This window comes from Etheostoma cragini, chromosome 21 (assembly GCF_013103735.1).
Source record: "Etheostoma cragini isolate CJK2018 chromosome 21, CSU_Ecrag_1.0, whole genome shotgun sequence".
NCBI lineage: Eukaryota > Metazoa > Chordata > Actinopteri > Perciformes > Percidae > Etheostoma > Etheostoma cragini.
In genome coordinates this window covers 14,471,573-14,489,433 of record NC_048427.1, presented here as the reverse complement: position 1 = coordinate 14,489,433, position 17,861 = coordinate 14,471,573, and the positions used below count along the sequence as shown (strand labels likewise).

Below are 17,861 nucleotides of genomic sequence, written 5' to 3'. Positions count from 1 at the left end.
ACTGAGTCAGGCCCGTTTTTGTATTGTAATGTAATGTTACTTTTTCTAACTTTCCTGTAAAATAAATATATGAAATGAAATGAAAAACTTCTTTTCTTCATCTTTTCCCACCCAGACTCAGGGCTGAGGAAGGAGCGCCGGAGGAAAAAGAAAATCACCAACATCATTTCCTTTGATGACGATGTGGATGGAGGTGCGGAGGATGAGGAGGAGGGAGAGGAGGACTCTCAGAAGATGGGCGCCATGAGGAAGAGCCACATTGCTCGCGCTCAGAGAAGTGTGGAAGAAGGAATAGATCCTACGGAGCCGGCATTCTTCGAGTCGCCAGCCCAGAACGGCCTGGCTGAGCCGGGCATAGTCAGCTGGGTGGGGTCCCCCCATCCCTCTCGTACCCCGCCCACCGCTACACCTCCTCTACCTGACAGTAAGAGTGTAGACTACGAGGATGAGGAGGAAGAGGAGGAGATGTACAAACCCAGAGCACAAACCCAGGAGGAGGAGAGGAGCAGCTCTGATCAGTGAGTCCGATAACTTCAGTTGAATGAATGTTGGGTTATAAAAAGTATTAAGAGAAACATTTCTCTTTTTGTGTTGTTTTTATTCTGACAGACATTAGTGTGGGCCTAGGGCAAAATACCCTCGGAAGTTGTTCTTTAAGTGCATGGGAAATTAAATAGGAGATCATTAACAAACAGAGTTATAATTAAAAAGTGCTCATATTTTAGTTTCATCCTGTTTTTATTTGTTGAGTTCTCAAATGTTGGGCTGCTGGAGGTGATTAGTTGGATCCAAAAGTCTGTGTTCCCTGTGCAAAATAAGCACTTTTTAAACCAGCAAGCAAATGCAAGCACAGCCTGCTGAACCCCAAAATAAACAACAACTTTATAAAAAAAAGGGGAAGATGGACCATTAACTTTGGCTTCATTTTCCATTACAATGTGCAGTATTTTAATTCAATAAAATGATCTCCACAGAAGGACTGCATTTAAAAAAAAAAATAACTCAGTTTGAAAGGCGAAAATGTAATGGATTGTTCTTAAATTTCAGCAGAATGAAGACCAGAGGTTTTTAAACTGTGAAGGGAGAGATGTGAGACAAAGATGCTGTGTGAGGTGAAAGAGACAGGTGCATGCTGGGGAATTGGTTAGCGTATTTTGACACGCTTATTCGCCCCGTTTACAGTCCGCAGTTGGAGCAGAAGTTGTGACACACAGCTCGTACACAGATATCCCGAAGATACAGAGTCATAACTCAGTGGAATGTGAACACACCGACATAATCGTGTTGTTTGAGATTCAGTGGGACTTGCACTCTCTAAAGAGATGTCCATTGCAAAGAAACTTCCATAAAACTGCTTAGATCAATCAAAGCAAACATTTATTTATATTTTATTCTTTATAACTCCAGAACTTTCCTGAGATGATGGGACGCCATCATACTTGTGTGTACATCCATGGGTACACTGCAAAAAGGAACCGCTAATATCTAATTCGACAACATGTAAACATGTGAAGATGTTAAAACAGAGCTGAAGTTGTAGCTCACTAGTCTGGCTATCACCGGAACAAGCTCAATCTTTTAATACTGATCATTAGCCTTGTGATTTTGCTCTGTATTTTCTACTGCACAAGTGGCGGGATCAACGGGCATAGTCTGTACGCATTGGACAGTCCTTCAACCAATCAGACCAACGATCCGGGCGATGCACTTTGCAGACAGTGGCATCGACAGGTGGCTGAGCTTCGCTGGCCGCCATGTTGAATTTAAAAGCTACTTGCCGTAGCTACTATATTGTCAACCTGCCAATAGCGCGCCAGGTGGATAAGCCAGTTTGTGATTGGTTCCCGCCAATTTATAATGGAAGCAGGATAGATACATGTACAGGTTTCCTGCCTGAGCTGGAGGGCAAAATCAAATCAGTGACACATCGGGCTGGGTTTACCCACAGCACAACTCAATGTATCCATGGTGACATTTTGTTTCCGGTTTACATCCTCCAAAGCATTATGGGAGGCACATGACAATAGAATGTTACAACTGAACTCTGGGACAGAACAGTGACATGTACTTATCTCTCAGGGAATAGCCACAGCCACGCTGACTGAAGTGAAATTGCTTTGATTTAGGGTGGTGGTAGGCAGCCTGTCCAGCGTGTCCACTTGGAGTCCTCGACAGGTGATGACCGAACACAGAAGCTCGGACATCCTCATTCCTCTGAACCCTGCGGACTCTCAGCAAGGTACTGGAGACCAAAGCTGCGGACCTTACTTACAATCCTGCACCGTCAAGGAAGACAAAAGAACCTTAAAAACACTTTGTGATTCATTCTGTTCCCAGATAAGGATAATATTTCTTGAGTACTTCTAGCCTGCACTGCTGCACTGATCCTACATTTACATTCACTGCTTGCACTGCACAGTAGCTATTTTACACACATACATTCTATAAATATGTACATAAATCAAGAGTTACAGTGGCAGCTGTAAGAGCACATTTTAATTTCCTGTTTAAGAGTCAATTCTGTTTGACTGTTTTTACTGCTGACAACAGCTGCTTATGGCTTCAGTGTAGCGATTAGATATTGGAAATCTCGGGACTTTCTCTGTTAGTCTGCACCTTCACTTTCACTTTTAATATGTTTCAGCGAGCCCTGTGGAGGACAGCGATGCATTTCCTGCCCAGTGTGAGTCAACAGGGCCGGTAGCAAACTGTGAGAGCAGCAGATCGCTACTAACCTTCAAGTAAGCTATTGTTAAAGACGGGACTGATGTGCTGCTGTGTGAATTATTTGCAGTTTAGTGCCAAATGTTCATCAGGTTTGGTTACAGGATTTAACAGGCAAGACTAGTCTGTGTGCTTTTCTGCTGCAGCCTCAGCTTTCCTCACAAAAACCAATTTGTGAAATGTGTTTTCAGCATGGAGTCCAGTCCACCGACAACGTCTGCTCCTCTCTCCAGTGTGCTGCCAACATCTGGTCTGCCAGAGTCCATGACAGTGGGTGAGTGCTTCTCCTTTTCCACCTGTCTGCCTCTTATTATTTCTCACACTCTTCTTGTTGGGTTTGTTCTTAAACCACTGTTGTGTGTGAATCACCATTTCATGCCACATGTGAGCAAGCACAAAGACAACCCAACAGCGTCTCTGCATACAACTTCACTCATAGCAATGAGTTAGAACTTTCTGACCAACAAAGTGGATTTCCATTTTTATGAATAACCGCTGTGGTGCAATTTCCAAACAAAGACATGTCCGGAATTATACCGTTACAATCCAAAGCAGGGGTCTTCAACAGGGGGGGCCGGGAACTCTAGGGTGGGGGGGGTCTTAACATGAATACAACATCCGTCCGTCCATCATTGTCCTCTTGTCCGAGGTCGGGTTGGGGGGACAGCAGCTCCAGCAGGGGAGCTGAATTCGTCCCTTTCCCAAACCACATGAACCAGCTCCGACTGGGGGATCCCAAGGCCTTCCCAGGCCAGGTAGGAGATATAATCCCTCCACCTAATCCTGGGTCTTCCCCGAGGCCTCCTCCCAGCTGGATGGGCCTGGAACACCTCCCTAGGGAGGCGCCCGGGGGGGTGGGGGGGCCCTTACCAGATGCCCAAACCACCTAAACTGGCTCCTTTTGATGTGACCCTATCTCTAAGGGAGACGCCAGCCATTCCCCTAAGGAAACCCACTCCCGGCCGCTTGTACCCTGGATATCGTTCTTTTGGTCATGACCCAGCCTTCATGACCATAGGCCAGGATGAGGGAGGAACGAAAACTAACCAACATATTATCAGCAGGTATAAATCCCCACTGCTTATTGACCTTTAGGTTAGGTAGTCACTAAGTCCATCCATAGATAGAGTTCATCCTAAGGATTCACTGTGCCACATGCAGCTAAGTATAAGCTAAGTATTCTATGCAAAAAAGGTATGTATAAAGGTTTTAGGTCACCCTACACATTATTGTAGACCCAGTTTAATATGCAACCTCATTTCATACAATATATGAAGTAGGGGTCCCTGCTCTGTCTCTCTTTATGATGAGGGGTCCGCGGCTTAGAAAAAGTTGAACACCCCTGGTCTAAAGGATTCATCTCTCTCTCTCTCTCTCTCTCTCTCTCTCTCTCTCTCTCTCTCTCTCTCTCTCTCTCTCTCTCTCTCTCTCTCTCTCTCTCTCTCTCTCTGAGATTAGATTGTCTGATGAAACCTCAAGAGGAACTAGATAGTCATAATTCCCCACAGCACAAAGTCTTCTAGTGAATAAGTTGGTACGTTTTCTTGACGCTAGCATAAAAATATAGCCTCTACATAACCTCAAAACGAGTAAAATAGGCTCAGATCTCTGCCTGTTTCGCTTCATATAAGGAAAGAACTTCAGCAATGTAAGTTGAATAGGCTTGAGACTAGATTTAGATTGATTTGTTTATGGAAGGCACACATTCTGCTAAGCGAGCAGTGGAATCAGTGAAGAGAAACACTGAAAGTAATAACATTACGATTAGGGCGTAATGCAGCACATGTTTCAGTAAGTGAAGTCACTTCCTTGCAGCCTGGAGGATTGATGAAATCAAATGGGAAAATGATATTCATCCGATTGTGCAGCAAAAATGTAAATAGTTGAATCACCAGTTCCTCATGTGGTTTTATCCAAAGACAATCTGATCTCCCAGTGTATTCCCCAGACGTCTGCCATGGTAATAAATCCTGTGGAAGTCCTGACATGTCCTTGGCTGGAAATTTCAGCAGCAGCTGTCGTCTGTAGCAACTTAAATCACACTCTCTGATTGGTATTTTTTTCCAACCTTATTGTTTTTCCCTGTGCCTAGAGATTTTTATTTTTATTTTTTATTCTTTTTTTTTTTTATTGTATTTATTAGGAACAATGTACAGTTTTAAGCATTGATGTTTCCATTTGATGCATAGTACCAGCCACAAGCTAATTTACAGCTGCAGTCCCCTGGTATGGCACAATAACACATACAGACAACACCAGTAAGATCTGGCACACTAGAGTCAAGTTTGAAAAGAGTCAAAACTCAATAAATTATGTTTCTCTAGGATCTTTTTTTATCAAGGCTTTTTATAGCTTGCTTACATAGTGATTCTAAAGATCTAAGGGCAGATTCACTTGCCTGGCCAGGTGACACAATATGTGTGAAAAAATTAGAGCAGGCATAAATAATTTGACTACATCCGTAGGGAGGCACCATCTACTCTGCCTAAATTTTTGCCAATTAATATTTTTTAGTTTTTGTCATTTTCTTAATGTGTTTCTTCAAGTTAAGATTTGAATCTAAAGTGATACCACGATATTTAAATTCAGTAACTATATCAATGGGTTAATTTGTGAAAAAGATGTCTGCAGTTGGAATCTGCCCCTTAGTTTTACCCTTTGACCTTTTGTCTTGCTGATATTCAAAGTAAGAGAAGATTGCTCAGGCCACACCTTGTATGGCATGAGTTATTTTCTCAGCTGCCAGCTGAGATTGTTTTGAACCTTATTGCCATAATAGCAAATGATCCACCAGGAGGCACTGTTGGTCCAGTGTATGCACATGGTACTTTGAACACATGTCTGCTCCCCTCAAAGGGTTTTGCTTGAAAGAACAAGTGGGAGAATGTGACACAAAGTCAGATTGTGTGAATTCCTGCCATTTACGTGCCAATTATACTATTTCAGATGTGGATATAACATACCTGACGAGCACTTTAAGATGCTCAAACTGATGCCATTTGCTTCTTTGAATTTTGTGTGTGTGTGTGTGTGTGTCTGTGTCTGTCTGTCTTTGTGTCTGTCTGTCTGGGTGTCTGTCTGTGTGTGTGTGTCTGTGTCTGTCTGTCTTTGTGTCTGTCTGTGTGTGTGTGTCTGTCTGTGTGTGTGTGTCTGTGAGGAGAGAGAAAGTGACAGAGAGCCAGGGGATGAAAGAGTGAGTGGAGCTGCCTAGAAGCACTGGGATTCAGCAGTCGTCCAATTTATTAGCCCTAAGAAGGGGTCAAGGAGTAACAGAGAGAGAAGGTGGAGCAAAAAGATCTCCGGTGTAGAGGCATAGAAAATGATCTTATTCATACGGAGCTCTTTGTGTGTGTAGAAAGATGTAAAACAGCAGACGTTTCAGTGGCGTCACCCTGAAGCACTGTAACATCACTGTAGTTCAGGTTTTTGTGTCGGTCCCTCAGAAAAAGAGCACACAGAGCTGCTCTCCAGACTCCCTGACATCCAACAGTCTCACAGCGACAGAAGCAGAGACACCAATTTCCACACCTCTCTGCTCAATAGACCAGAATGCAACGCAGCCAAAACAGCATTTTGAGTATAAGACCATGACTTTTTCCTCAAAGGGAAAAACCCTCTCTCCCCCCCTACCTCTCACGCACTATGGCCTGCTCTGTTGCTTTTCTCCTCGCGTACTCCCGTAACCCAAAGCAAGTACAGCTGTTTTTCTGGAGGGGTGGTGCAAAGTTGGTCTGGGAAATGTAGAAAACCACTGAGGAAGAAGAAGACAAGGTAGGCTGAGGGAAAAAGACTTAGAGAACGATTCTTAAAAAGCATTGATTTTATACGATTATAAGTTTTATTTAGTTAAACACAACTTTTGTTGGCCTTAGCTGCAGCTTAATTTATTTCTAGCTAATACGCACCACTTTCTTTATTCAGAAAAGGGAAATCTGAAGGGCCCGCCCACCAATTTTATTATATATGAAGGTCGATGTACTCGTCAGGAAGAGTACTACTACTTGTGGAGGGAGCTTTCAAAAGTTTTGAAAAACATACCCCTGATGATGTCATAGTGATGTCATCAGGGTTAATCTTAAAAATCTAAACCATTCTCTTAAATTTTAAGGTGAGGAATTTTGAGGAAGACTATATTTTGGATGCACTGTGGGTCCAAATTAAGACCCTTTTGAGATGCATTATAGGAAATGCAGGATCAAGTGTTTTTTAAGGTGGAACCATATTAGGGACTAAATGTCAGGATACCTGGACTTCTGTTGGTTAGGTGTTTTTTGTGTCTCTTGAGTTCCCTAAATGTATGCATGTGCAATAACAAATTGCTTGAGCTTTTGATAAAGTCAGGAATCCAAATGAGCAGTTGATTGGTCCATATGCTGACACAAGAGAGGAATAAGACTTCCTATGAACAGGAACATTTGCAATATATAATTACAGCGTGTGTATGTTGTGCTAAAGAATGGTAAAAACATCGCCTGGATGCCAGCTGAACCTAGCCCCGCCTATAACCAACCCATGACCAATCAAATTGTCAGAGCGAGCTTTATACAATGATGGACAGATGATCAACCACGGTCAACAATGTCACCAGAGAGCGCTTGGGTTGAATTAATTTACAACAAAGGTGGCTGCCCCTGGAGAATTGAAATGTGTAGACTCCAACATTGCGTTTGTTAGAAGATAGAAGATATCGACAGCGCATTCCATTTAAAATCCTCAACCGGCCTGTCTCAGCTCAACTCAAACCAGCTGATGGTGTTGCTGCAACTCAGCGGTTCAAGTTGCAGAGGCTGGTACTAGAGGAGACTTGACCTGTTTCATCAACCAATGGAGAAGTCAGCTGGTAAAGTCAGCTATATGGAGGAGATAGCTAGAGAGGGACTAAAGAGAGGGAGCTGCCAGTGGCGTTGGAACAAAGCCGTGAATGAGAGAAATAAAACAGTCTTTACTAATGTTTTCCACATTCATATTTCCACAAAACAAATGATATATCCGACTTCAAAAAAGTCTAAAAGTCGGACGTTAGGACAAAAGTGCATTGTGCTGATGACACAGTCTCGTCTTGTTGGTGTTGAGTTCTGTTAACAATTGAGTTGAGTTCCGTTGCTCTGATTGGTTGTAGGTCTGTCCAATTGAGGGCAGAGGCTTTTTTAGTTGAAACACGCCCCATAATCACAGCCCAATGGAGCAGCATCAGACTCTATTCTGTCTAGAATCGGAGTATGACTATGTACTAGTATGCTAGTAAAAACAGCTTTGCCCTTTTTTGTAATTAAGGCTTTGTGAAACACACACACACACACACACACACACACATACACACATACACACGATCCAAGGAAGCAAAAAGCATCAGTGTGAACGTCCTATGATCTGTTTAGCCTTTTGCTGGATTTGTAAGGTGTGTGTGTGGGAGAAACTGAGAGGAGAAATGTTGTGGATGAACTCTCCCTCTGTGATTTCCACCTGGCCTGACAGAATGTGAGGCCAAGCAGTCCATTGATTGGAGAGTATAGAGTCTATAATTCACAAGGCACCTCGATTACATGGCCTAGCTCTCTGCTAATGCATCTATTATTGGAACAATTGAGCAAGAGCGTGTAGGTTCCGGTTGGGGGTGCACACGCACACACACACACATACATACACACATATACACACACACACACACACACACACACACACACACACACACACACATACACATACACACATACACTATCTCTAATTTGTCCATGTCCCCATGCGATGACGGGGGGTGTCTGGCTCTACTAAAGTCCCTAATGGCTCGTCTGTGGCACCCGCTGCGAACGCGTGGTCGGACTTAAGGTCACATTTATTTCTGGCCTGCTGATGTGGAGAATGGAGCTGTGGAGATAATATACTTCCTTTATCTCTTCTACTCTCTGTTGTGCTCGTCATCACACTCCTCTTCGTCTTTCTTCTCCTCCTCGCCCAACCAGGCACTTCGCTCGGGGCTGGAGGAGACCTACTTGTGTCTCGGGCTACATCGACACCCTACATTAGTTATGAGAATTGAGATGTGGTCCCTGCATGTTGTGTGTGTGTGTGTGTGTAATGGTGGAATGCAGCGTGCAGGGTAGATTAACTCCTTTACTCACGGTTATTTCTGGAAATCCTGGTAACACCCTAGTTAGGGGCTTTTTAAACCGTCATGTGCACCCCCAAGCGTAACTATGGAGATGAGTCGCTGTACCGCCACACAGCCAGGCCCAAATCTGTCCTGCAGGATGGAGATTAACATCACTTGGGCTGTAGCTGATGCAGTTCAACTAACTGATGCTTTAATGCTAGAAAGGGTTCTGTTGCCACTTAGTGTTGCAGCTGATGATCATATTTAATGTTGATTAACCTGTTAGTTACAATATGTTTTTTTTTCCAACATAGTGATCCTGAAATTGTCTATATTTTAGGCTTGGCTTCTTCTTTCTTAAAGTCAGACTACTTTACAAAAGATCAGTAATTGTGCTAGCTTTGGAGAAATATCAGAACTTACTCCAGATCTATTTTTGGGGGACTGCTTTGCTACAATAACCCAAAGCCACCAGTCTCCTTTGACAAAAAAACTGTAATTTTACCTCGCAGACCATAAGAGTTCCTGGTCTCGATTAGTTAGTGTTAATATGTGACTTTGGTGAATCCGAACTAACCCTTCAAAAACTGTGGTGTCCGAAAAACACCACAGTCACTCAATAACACAGACAAACTCCACAATCAGGGGCAGCGGTAGACCAGCAACTTCCGTGTTTTGCAATGTAAAATTACAATTTTTATCAAAGGAGTCTGGTGGCTTTGAAGAAAGCATAGATGGATATAAAGGTTTCCACGGCAATACATTATAGCTTCCTAACCAGTGCTCCTGCCTGCTTCTCCAAACTGGGGACGTAACATTCACCATCTACTGTGGATAATACACTGTCTAGGGAGAAGTACCTCATACAACCAAAACACTTCAAATATCAGCACTATCCCTATTAATGCACAAATTTCAGCAGAATATTGTATGTCACTGAATTCATTAGAGGGCTTTTTGTACTTTGGCTAGTAACTGTTAAAATGACTGTTGAAATGATGCTGTATGAGCCAAAATAACCAAGAAGATGATGGTTTTCTTGGTATCAGCTGTGCTCAATTACATAATCGCTTGCACAAGAATAATACTGCCTACTTCCTCCAAATTACACTTTTTGGCGGAATGTAATTCACTTGTAACGAGTTGTTGGGAGTTTGGTTTCATAAAATGCATAGTTTAATGCAAAGGTTAGCCAGTGACCCCTACATTTATCTCTGAATGGTTTCTTTCTTTAAAGGTTTTTTAGTAGCTTCCAAAAAACTGTGCCTTGCTATCGCAATAACAGTGTTCTGTCTGAGTCCGACAGTTTATCTGTTTAACTTTGTCAGCTGGAAAAAGGAAAAAAACTGAGTTCATCTTAAGGATGGAACAAAAGTGCAGCATTAAAAGTGGGGTTTCTGTTTTTTCTACATTTGAAAACTGTGGGTTATTGGTTTACTCATATTGCATTGTGTATCGTCTGTGTGTGTATTTTTGGGTGTTTGAAGTAAATTTAGTGAGTCAATCTCGCTATTGTCTCTTTCCTGTGCAGTGGAGCTGCGTCAGGCCATTGTAGCCATGATGAACAGGAAGGACGAGCTGGAAGAGCAAAACACGTATGTCGGGATCATTCCTCCTTATTTGCTGCTCGCCAGCCCTCAAACACACACACAATTACACACTCACACTCAGACTGGAGGAAGACATGGAATGACTTTTCAGTATAAATTGTGTCTGCTTGGTTTCTTTTTATCCTGAGACAAGAGTGTTTTTGTGCCCACTCGGGGCCAGTAAACGGTTTTGTTTGTGTTTTCTTTTCAGCATTAAGCCACCAGAGGCTGTGATTTATGTTCATTCAACAGCTGCTTAAAAAGATCGTGGTGCAAACTGCAAAGCACAGTTCAATAAAAATCTGTTGTAATGATGAAAATAACAATCTTATGCGTACACACCTTTGCGATGTATCATAAATAAATGTGAATCTTCCGCCAAGCAGTATTTAGATCTTTCTGATAACTGATGTGATTTGTACTTGAGGCATTAAGAAAACAGCGATGCAATCACACAATGTGTTTTGATTAAGTTTGTTGTCTCAGTGCGGAGTGTGACTGCAATTAAATAAGCTTAATAATGTTTATCCGCTCTACTGTTTATGAAAATAACATTAGCAGAATGTCAACATTTAATACGTCTAAATGTGAAGGATTAGGTCTGCACAAGACGTTATCACCTGAATGTAAATGGGACGGCAAATACAGAGATACGTGATCTACCTCGTGTATTTGACAGGTCTCTTCGCAGTCTGCTGGATGGGGAGATGGAGCACTCAGCAGGCCTGAGGCAGGAAACTGATCTGCTGAAGAGGAAGCTGGCAGAGCTGGAGGAGAGACACACAGCCAAGGTCCAGGCACTGGCCAGGTAGGAAACAGCTGGCACATCTGTAGAGCGTACAGCTTACTATGTGGAAGATTGAAGCTGCACTTGCTCAAATTTGCCAAGAAAAATGGTCCCATTCTTTTTTTTTTAAAACAACATTAACACAGATTAGAGCAGAGACAGTGTAGATTAAGTTATTTGCCAAATTGTTGAACCAGAGCTGAGACGTGTAGTCAATTAATCAATTGCAGCATCCCAGTAGTGTTCTTTGTGTATTAAAATCCAAACATTCACATTTTGGTCAAAGTGAAAGTCACACAGTAACACAAACAAACTAACTGATCGAGGCAGGGTAGCAACTCCCATGTTCTGTGAGATAAAATGTCTGTTTTAGTGAAAGTAGTGTGGTGGCTTTGAATAGAGCGATATGTACTGCTGTGGATGGGCACAGCAAAACTATTTCCGCCACATTAAAAAAGAAACGCCTCAAAAAAACTCAGTATCACTTTAATTGTACGTTATATTTTAAATATTTTCACTTTACTTGCTGTCAGACAGCCCTTGCCTTTTCCAAAACTAAAGCTCCTTCAAAATCCACCAGACTACTTGGACAAAAGCAATTTCACTTGGGCGAACACGAGAGCTGCTGGTCTAACGTTAGCGTGCCTAACAGTGTGTCCACAGCAGTAACGTTACAATGCTCAACTTCTGTGCCGTTATGGCCACAGCTTACATTAACTTAGCTAGTGCTAGCGTTAACACTATTTATAATAAGTAGAAGCTAACAAGCTCTTTTCCAATTGATGATGATAATCTTGTAACCCTTTTTGTGAAAAAATCCCCAACAACCTCCAGTATCCCAAATGTGAGGCTTTTCTTTGTTTTACATGGAAAGTAAATTATACAGTATATCTTTGTGCTTTAAACTGTTAAAATGAATTTAAAGTTGTCACCTTCGGCTCTAGGGAATAACCCGGCGTTTATTATTATTTACTCATATTTTCCAAACCAGATGGTTAACTGATCTATCAAGACAATCAACAGGTCAATCAATAATAAAAATGTTATTTTTGCCCTTAAATTAACAACAAATCAAGAGAGCTCTAAACTCCGATTAATTATCTTCTGTTTCCACTTGTAGAAGCTAGAAGTGTGGAGTTTCCTAATGTAGTTCTTTATGACCATAAGTGTCTTTTATCACGCTGTATCTGTATCTCTCTTTACTCTAATCATCATATCGTCATTTTAAATGTCTCTATAAGAATAGTGTCTATTTTGAGGAGAAAAACCGGCACAAGCTTACTAGTAAAGAGGAAGTAGATCTAATGGCCAGTGATGCAGCTTCTACTTTTGAGTCTGAGGACAAAGGTAACGTTGTTGTTGTTGTTGCTGTTGTTTCCTCCTTCATCATAAGCTCAAAATGAGTAGTAGCTGTGTATGGCTGATGGAGGATGTTTTTTTTTTAGAAAAGTTAGCCTTGTAATCATTCAACATTGTAACGATTGTTTGATTGGTACTTGTCATTCATTCATATCACCCCCTTGCAGATATCCAATGGCTGTTTTGTACTGTGGGACCGTTTATATCATGCAGTTTCAATTGCAATCAATCTTATTTGACTAGGCCTTTATCACATTTTGACTTGTCATAACAGGAAGTACATAGGTGGCATAATAATATTAACAATGGCCATGTTGAGTTCAGTTAATGACACGCCAGGTTGGGAACTTTGATCTCATGGATCTGCAAATTGAAACCAATCATGTTTTCAGTCAGTGAACACTGTGTATGTGCTGTAATAGTCCCCTGGACCTTCATGTCTTGTGATTAAAGCTGCTTTGTTGCTGCCGATTGTGCCGGAGCTGTGCCTTACACCTAAAGTAGCTGCATCAGTATATAACAGTAATTACCACTACACCGCCTAATGACAAGAGCTTTACACAGTCAGGAAAATGAACTATATTTGTGCAACCACCACTATTAAGTCTCCACAGCGAGTTAGGTCCAATCCGCAACCAGCGTGCTAGAAAAAGTCAAAAATATCGAGGAAAACACACAAAAGTGTTGAAAAAGACAACCAAAACGATGATAAAAGGTTTTTCATTTGAAATTTTGAGTCAGAAAAACAAAAATGTGCAGGTTAGCGGAAAGACAACACGAGGGTAACGTTTTTTTTTTTTCTTTGAGTTTCACATAGGCTTACATTAGGAAAAGGACCGATGCAGATTCCCATCACCATAGTAACTCGCTTTGCCTGCGTGCACGATGCAAGAGAGTAGAGGGACGCTGCTCTGCTCGGTTCACAGTGACATGCTGATGTCATCGATGTTCCCACTCGGATCAAAGCCTTTATGTAATCAAAATTAGGGACGATTCACTGTTTTCAAATTGAAATCGAGATTTGAAACATTGCAATTAGCCAATCATGAAGACCGCGATTAATTGAATGTGCAATATTTAGTTAAATGTTTGCTGTAACATTTTTTATTCCTCCTTTTAGTAATGTATTTTTCATAAGATTATTCATAAGATAAATGCTGGAATGTTGTTTCCAGAAATGTCCTATTTTAGGTGGATTTTTATTATTTATTTTGTGTTACTTTATTTAACATGATGGTGCAGATGTTGCTATCGATCTGAAGCTTATCAGAACTTTCAGTTTGAAGGAAATTACTGATGTATGTTTTTATTGGAATTTTTTTTATTTTTTTATTCTAACCTAAGCTTTTGCGATAAATGTTCTGTGTTTGACTGTTCAATGTTTCATGATTATTAAAAGAAAAAACACTAATTGCTGCCAATTTATCTCTATGTTCTGGTCCTTGCATAAGAATATAGAGCAGATTTGATGTTGGCTCATGTTATAAGGCTACATGACAGGTTGTATCTGTTACACAGGGAATATTAAAATTTAGCTAAACTTAATAATAAAATAATACTACACAAATTGAATAGTAATCACAGTATCTTGCAGAAATATCACATTTGGATTTTTTCCTCCCAAATTTTCAGCCTTAAGAAAGCAAAAAAAAAACAAAAAAACACTTTCACCTGTTGAAATTATTCCTATCAGTCATCCACCCATTTAGCTTTTTTAATAGTGGCGACGGGACTTGACCTGCCCTGGCCTACCGTGCGACTAATTATGTTAAGCATACACACCCCGTCATCATATAAGAAAGCCTACCTTGGACAAAACGAATCACAATCAGGGAATGTAGTAAAACAGCATTGCTTGGATTGGTAACTGTAATATGATTACTGTTTTGGAAATTGTTACACTACTTGTTACTGTGAAAGTAATACAATTACAGTAATACATTACTAAGTAATGCGTTACTGCCCAACACTGTTGAGTGCTTCTCTAAATCGCACAAACTTTTATCCGAATAAGCAGTGTTTTTCTTTTTTAAATATAATAATTTTTTGGGCATTTTTAGGCCTTTTTTATTGTCAGGACAGCTAAGACTTGAAAGTGGAGAGAAAGGGGGAATGACATGCAGCAAAGGGCCGCAGGTCGGAACCAGTCGAGGACTGAGGTCCTGTATGTGGACGTGTCCTCTGCCAGGTGAGCTACCCAGGCTCCCCCAATAAGCAGTGTTAAATTAAAATGGATAAAAGAAAGCTTTCTTACCGGTACGTGTAATACAAAATGTAGCGCCTCTTGTACAAGAGCTTTTCAACAGGGATGATGCCAATGTAAGAGATGATTAGGATCAGAATTATTTCACCCGTCAGGCCACGGTTGGTGCTGGGGCGGTTCCTGCCATTTAAGCTGTTCATCACACATTCCCTGCGCTTGGCGATGTGTCGCCCCCCCCCCCCGTGTCCTGACTCCTCAGCTTTCAAATTTCGGCAGCAGCTTCTGTTTTTCTTCTGGTAGCGCACCGGGATGTGTGGGCAAAAATCAATAAAAAATTAAATAAATAAATAAATAAATATATATATATATATATATAATTTCAGGTGGTAATGTGTTACTTAACATAATAAATGTAATATACAATATTTTGAAATCCCATTGGTGATGCTTTATATTACTTTGTTACTGCTAAAATAATTTTTTCACTGTAACCGCCAACGCTGCCAATAAGTGGCCACCTGCAGTGTCCCTGGAAGTGAAACATTTACAATTGATTGTCTATATGCCAGAAGTCTCCAGTCGAGCCCTGAGCTCTTTACATAGAGCATTAGTCATCCTTCAGCAGTCTAAACAGAAAGCCCCAGCACGTCTGCGTTGAGATAGTAGCCTCCTACAATAAGTCGAGCCACCAGCTAGGATTGATCGAGTGACTCAAGTTGAGGGTGTAGGAACTGCTAGAGCTGATGGGTTCGCAGCTTGGCAAAGACGACGCGGCCGCTGATGGGGGCTTTTTTATATTTGTGATAATTTCCATGTTCACATGGAACAATTTGAATGGTGTTGAAATGACAAATGAGGTAGAGAGAGAGTGTACAGGGAACAAGGGATGGCCCTCATGTCTGCCTGACTCTCTCTGCAGGCGACCGTGACATACAGTGCGCTTTTTCTCCTAGTCTAATGCACTAACTCCGACACACAAAGGCGATTCTATAGTCCCCAGCTAAATCTCAAGTGCTGCTTTTCCTTCTCAGTCAAATATGTCTCGATCAATGGCGGCTAAAAATACCACTGAAGGAGCAGCTAGCCACTGAATGAGGGCTGGAAACTGTCGGCATCATTCAGTGAAAGAGGCTACTGGCAACGGTTGCTATGAATCCCACAATTCTTTGTGATTCACTCATACTAAGGGTGAACCGGGGAGTCAGTAAGCCTGACATAAAATCTGACACCGAACGGTAACATCTTAACACTTGACCGGCAGGTAGCTGAAGTGCTTTGCTGCTGCTGAGTTAATTGAGACAGATTGTCTAATCTGCACTAACGGTGACAGGAATCACTTCGTCGAGAGCAGAAATCTTCAGGTTAAATGTTTATCTTTAGCACCATATGGCCTTGCTGAAAGAGGAAGGTGCTGCCAGTCATCTGCTTATTTTAGTGCTTTTTCCAGGTAATACAGTAGTAGAGCAGCAGCCAAACCCATGGAAGTGGCATGTGTGTGAGCGTCTTGAGCCGGCTGCATGTGGGGGTGGCAGAGGCTGAGTGAGCCGCCATAGATAGATTTCGGCTGACGCAGACTCCGGCAGAGGGGAGTAGGCTAGAATCAGCCCGCTGCTCACTTACCAAGTTACCCACACACAAAACAGCAGGACCCTTACACACACAAACACACACCCAAATATAACATGAGCATGTAAGACTCTCACTCACACATTGACGCATAGCGGCCCACATACTCAGCCTCAACTTCTCCCAGACTGGAGAAATCCGAGCGCACATGCAATAGTCCCTGTGTGTGTGTGTGTGTGTGTGTGTGTGTGTGTATGTATGTATGCATGCATGTATGCATGCATGTATGCACGCTGCGCCTAACCACTAAGTGCCAAACTTAATATGTAATACTGTCTTTTTGTGGTATTCCGCAAGATCCTTAAAGTGTTTGTAGTCAACTGTGCTAATTGGATTTCCTGTTAATGAGCTTTCTACTGCTGGCAAATATAACAGTATTATGGACTGAAGATCCCATACAGTATTTCCTCTTTTTTTTATTTTTTTAAAGTCCAATCATTGGTAATATGACTACCATGATTAACAAGCAAGTACAAACATGTGGTGTTCATTTTACTCTGCTGCTGCAACACTGACATAAGAAAAGGGAATTGAAATGCAATGCTTTGCAATACATTTCAGCGGTCAGCATTCACTCCCATTTCGTACAGGAAATGCATTTTCTAGTAAATAAATATCACTTTTGAATATTTCGTATGTATTTTCCAAAAAAAGGTCTGTATCCCTAATCCGTACATTATCTTACTAAACTCTACATTTGTAAGTTTAGATTTGAAAATCTACTGAAGCTTACTTGCATGTTGACTGCTCTACAAAAAGAAGCTCCCTGAGGGGACTTTAACAAGTAAAGGGGACCACATTGATCCACTGTTTTTGTAAAAATACGTTTTTGTGATTACGCTTGTCCCAAATTGACCTATTATGTAGACCAACAATGCAATTTTAATTTGTAGAAAATAATCACAGTTTAAATGTAGTCTGTGGTGTTTTTGACCACTAGTAGCACTGAGCTATGTTTTTACGAGTGGCTCTCGGGTCTGAGCAAACATACAGGGCAACTTGTTGGATACTAATTATTAAGAACGTTAGGTCTTGATTTAAACACTATATGATAACCTAAATCCCACATGATAACTAGGGCTGTATAGGGCAGTATATCGGGACTCCTCGTTTATGCACGTATCGGTGCAGATGCTTCTTTATCGATGCAGATGCTTCTTTATCGATGCAATAGCAAATGTTGTAACTGCAGTTTTGAAAAAGAAACCTCACCATTAGTGCGTTGCACAATAAAGCCAATAGGTGGCAGCAGAGGCCAATCCACCTTACACAATCGGCGCATTTTTCAATTTAAAACATTCATTCAAGCATGTTAAGTTTAAACATGTAAGAATATTTATTTGAATTAATTAATAACTTTGTGATTATTTGAAATGAGAAGGTGAATATTTCGTTGCGATCACCATTATATTATTATTATTATTATTATTATTATTATTATTATTATTATTATTATTATTATTATTATTATTATTATTATTA

At 41.2% G+C, this 17,861-nt stretch overlaps 1 protein-coding gene across 2 annotated transcripts in view; it reads left to right on the top strand.

The window, feature by feature from the left end:
• snx29 (sorting nexin 29) overlaps positions 1–17,861 on the top strand; it is a 168,508-nt gene that overhangs the window by 11,287 nt on the left and 139,360 nt on the right. For both annotated transcript variants that reach the window (XR_004655164.1, XM_034861446.1), the window contains exons 8-13: positions 116–518; positions 2,127–2,239; positions 2,645–2,741; positions 2,916–2,998; positions 10,347–10,410; positions 11,084–11,212. Coding sequence is in view for 1 of the 2 variants with exons in the window: in XM_034861446.1 (XP_034717337.1) it covers positions 116–518; positions 2,127–2,239; positions 2,645–2,741; positions 2,916–2,998; positions 10,347–10,410; positions 11,084–11,212 (889 nt within the window). In the remaining variant the exon portion in view is untranslated. The remainder of the gene's footprint in view (positions 1–115; positions 519–2,126; positions 2,240–2,644; positions 2,742–2,915; positions 2,999–10,346; positions 10,411–11,083; positions 11,213–17,861) is intronic.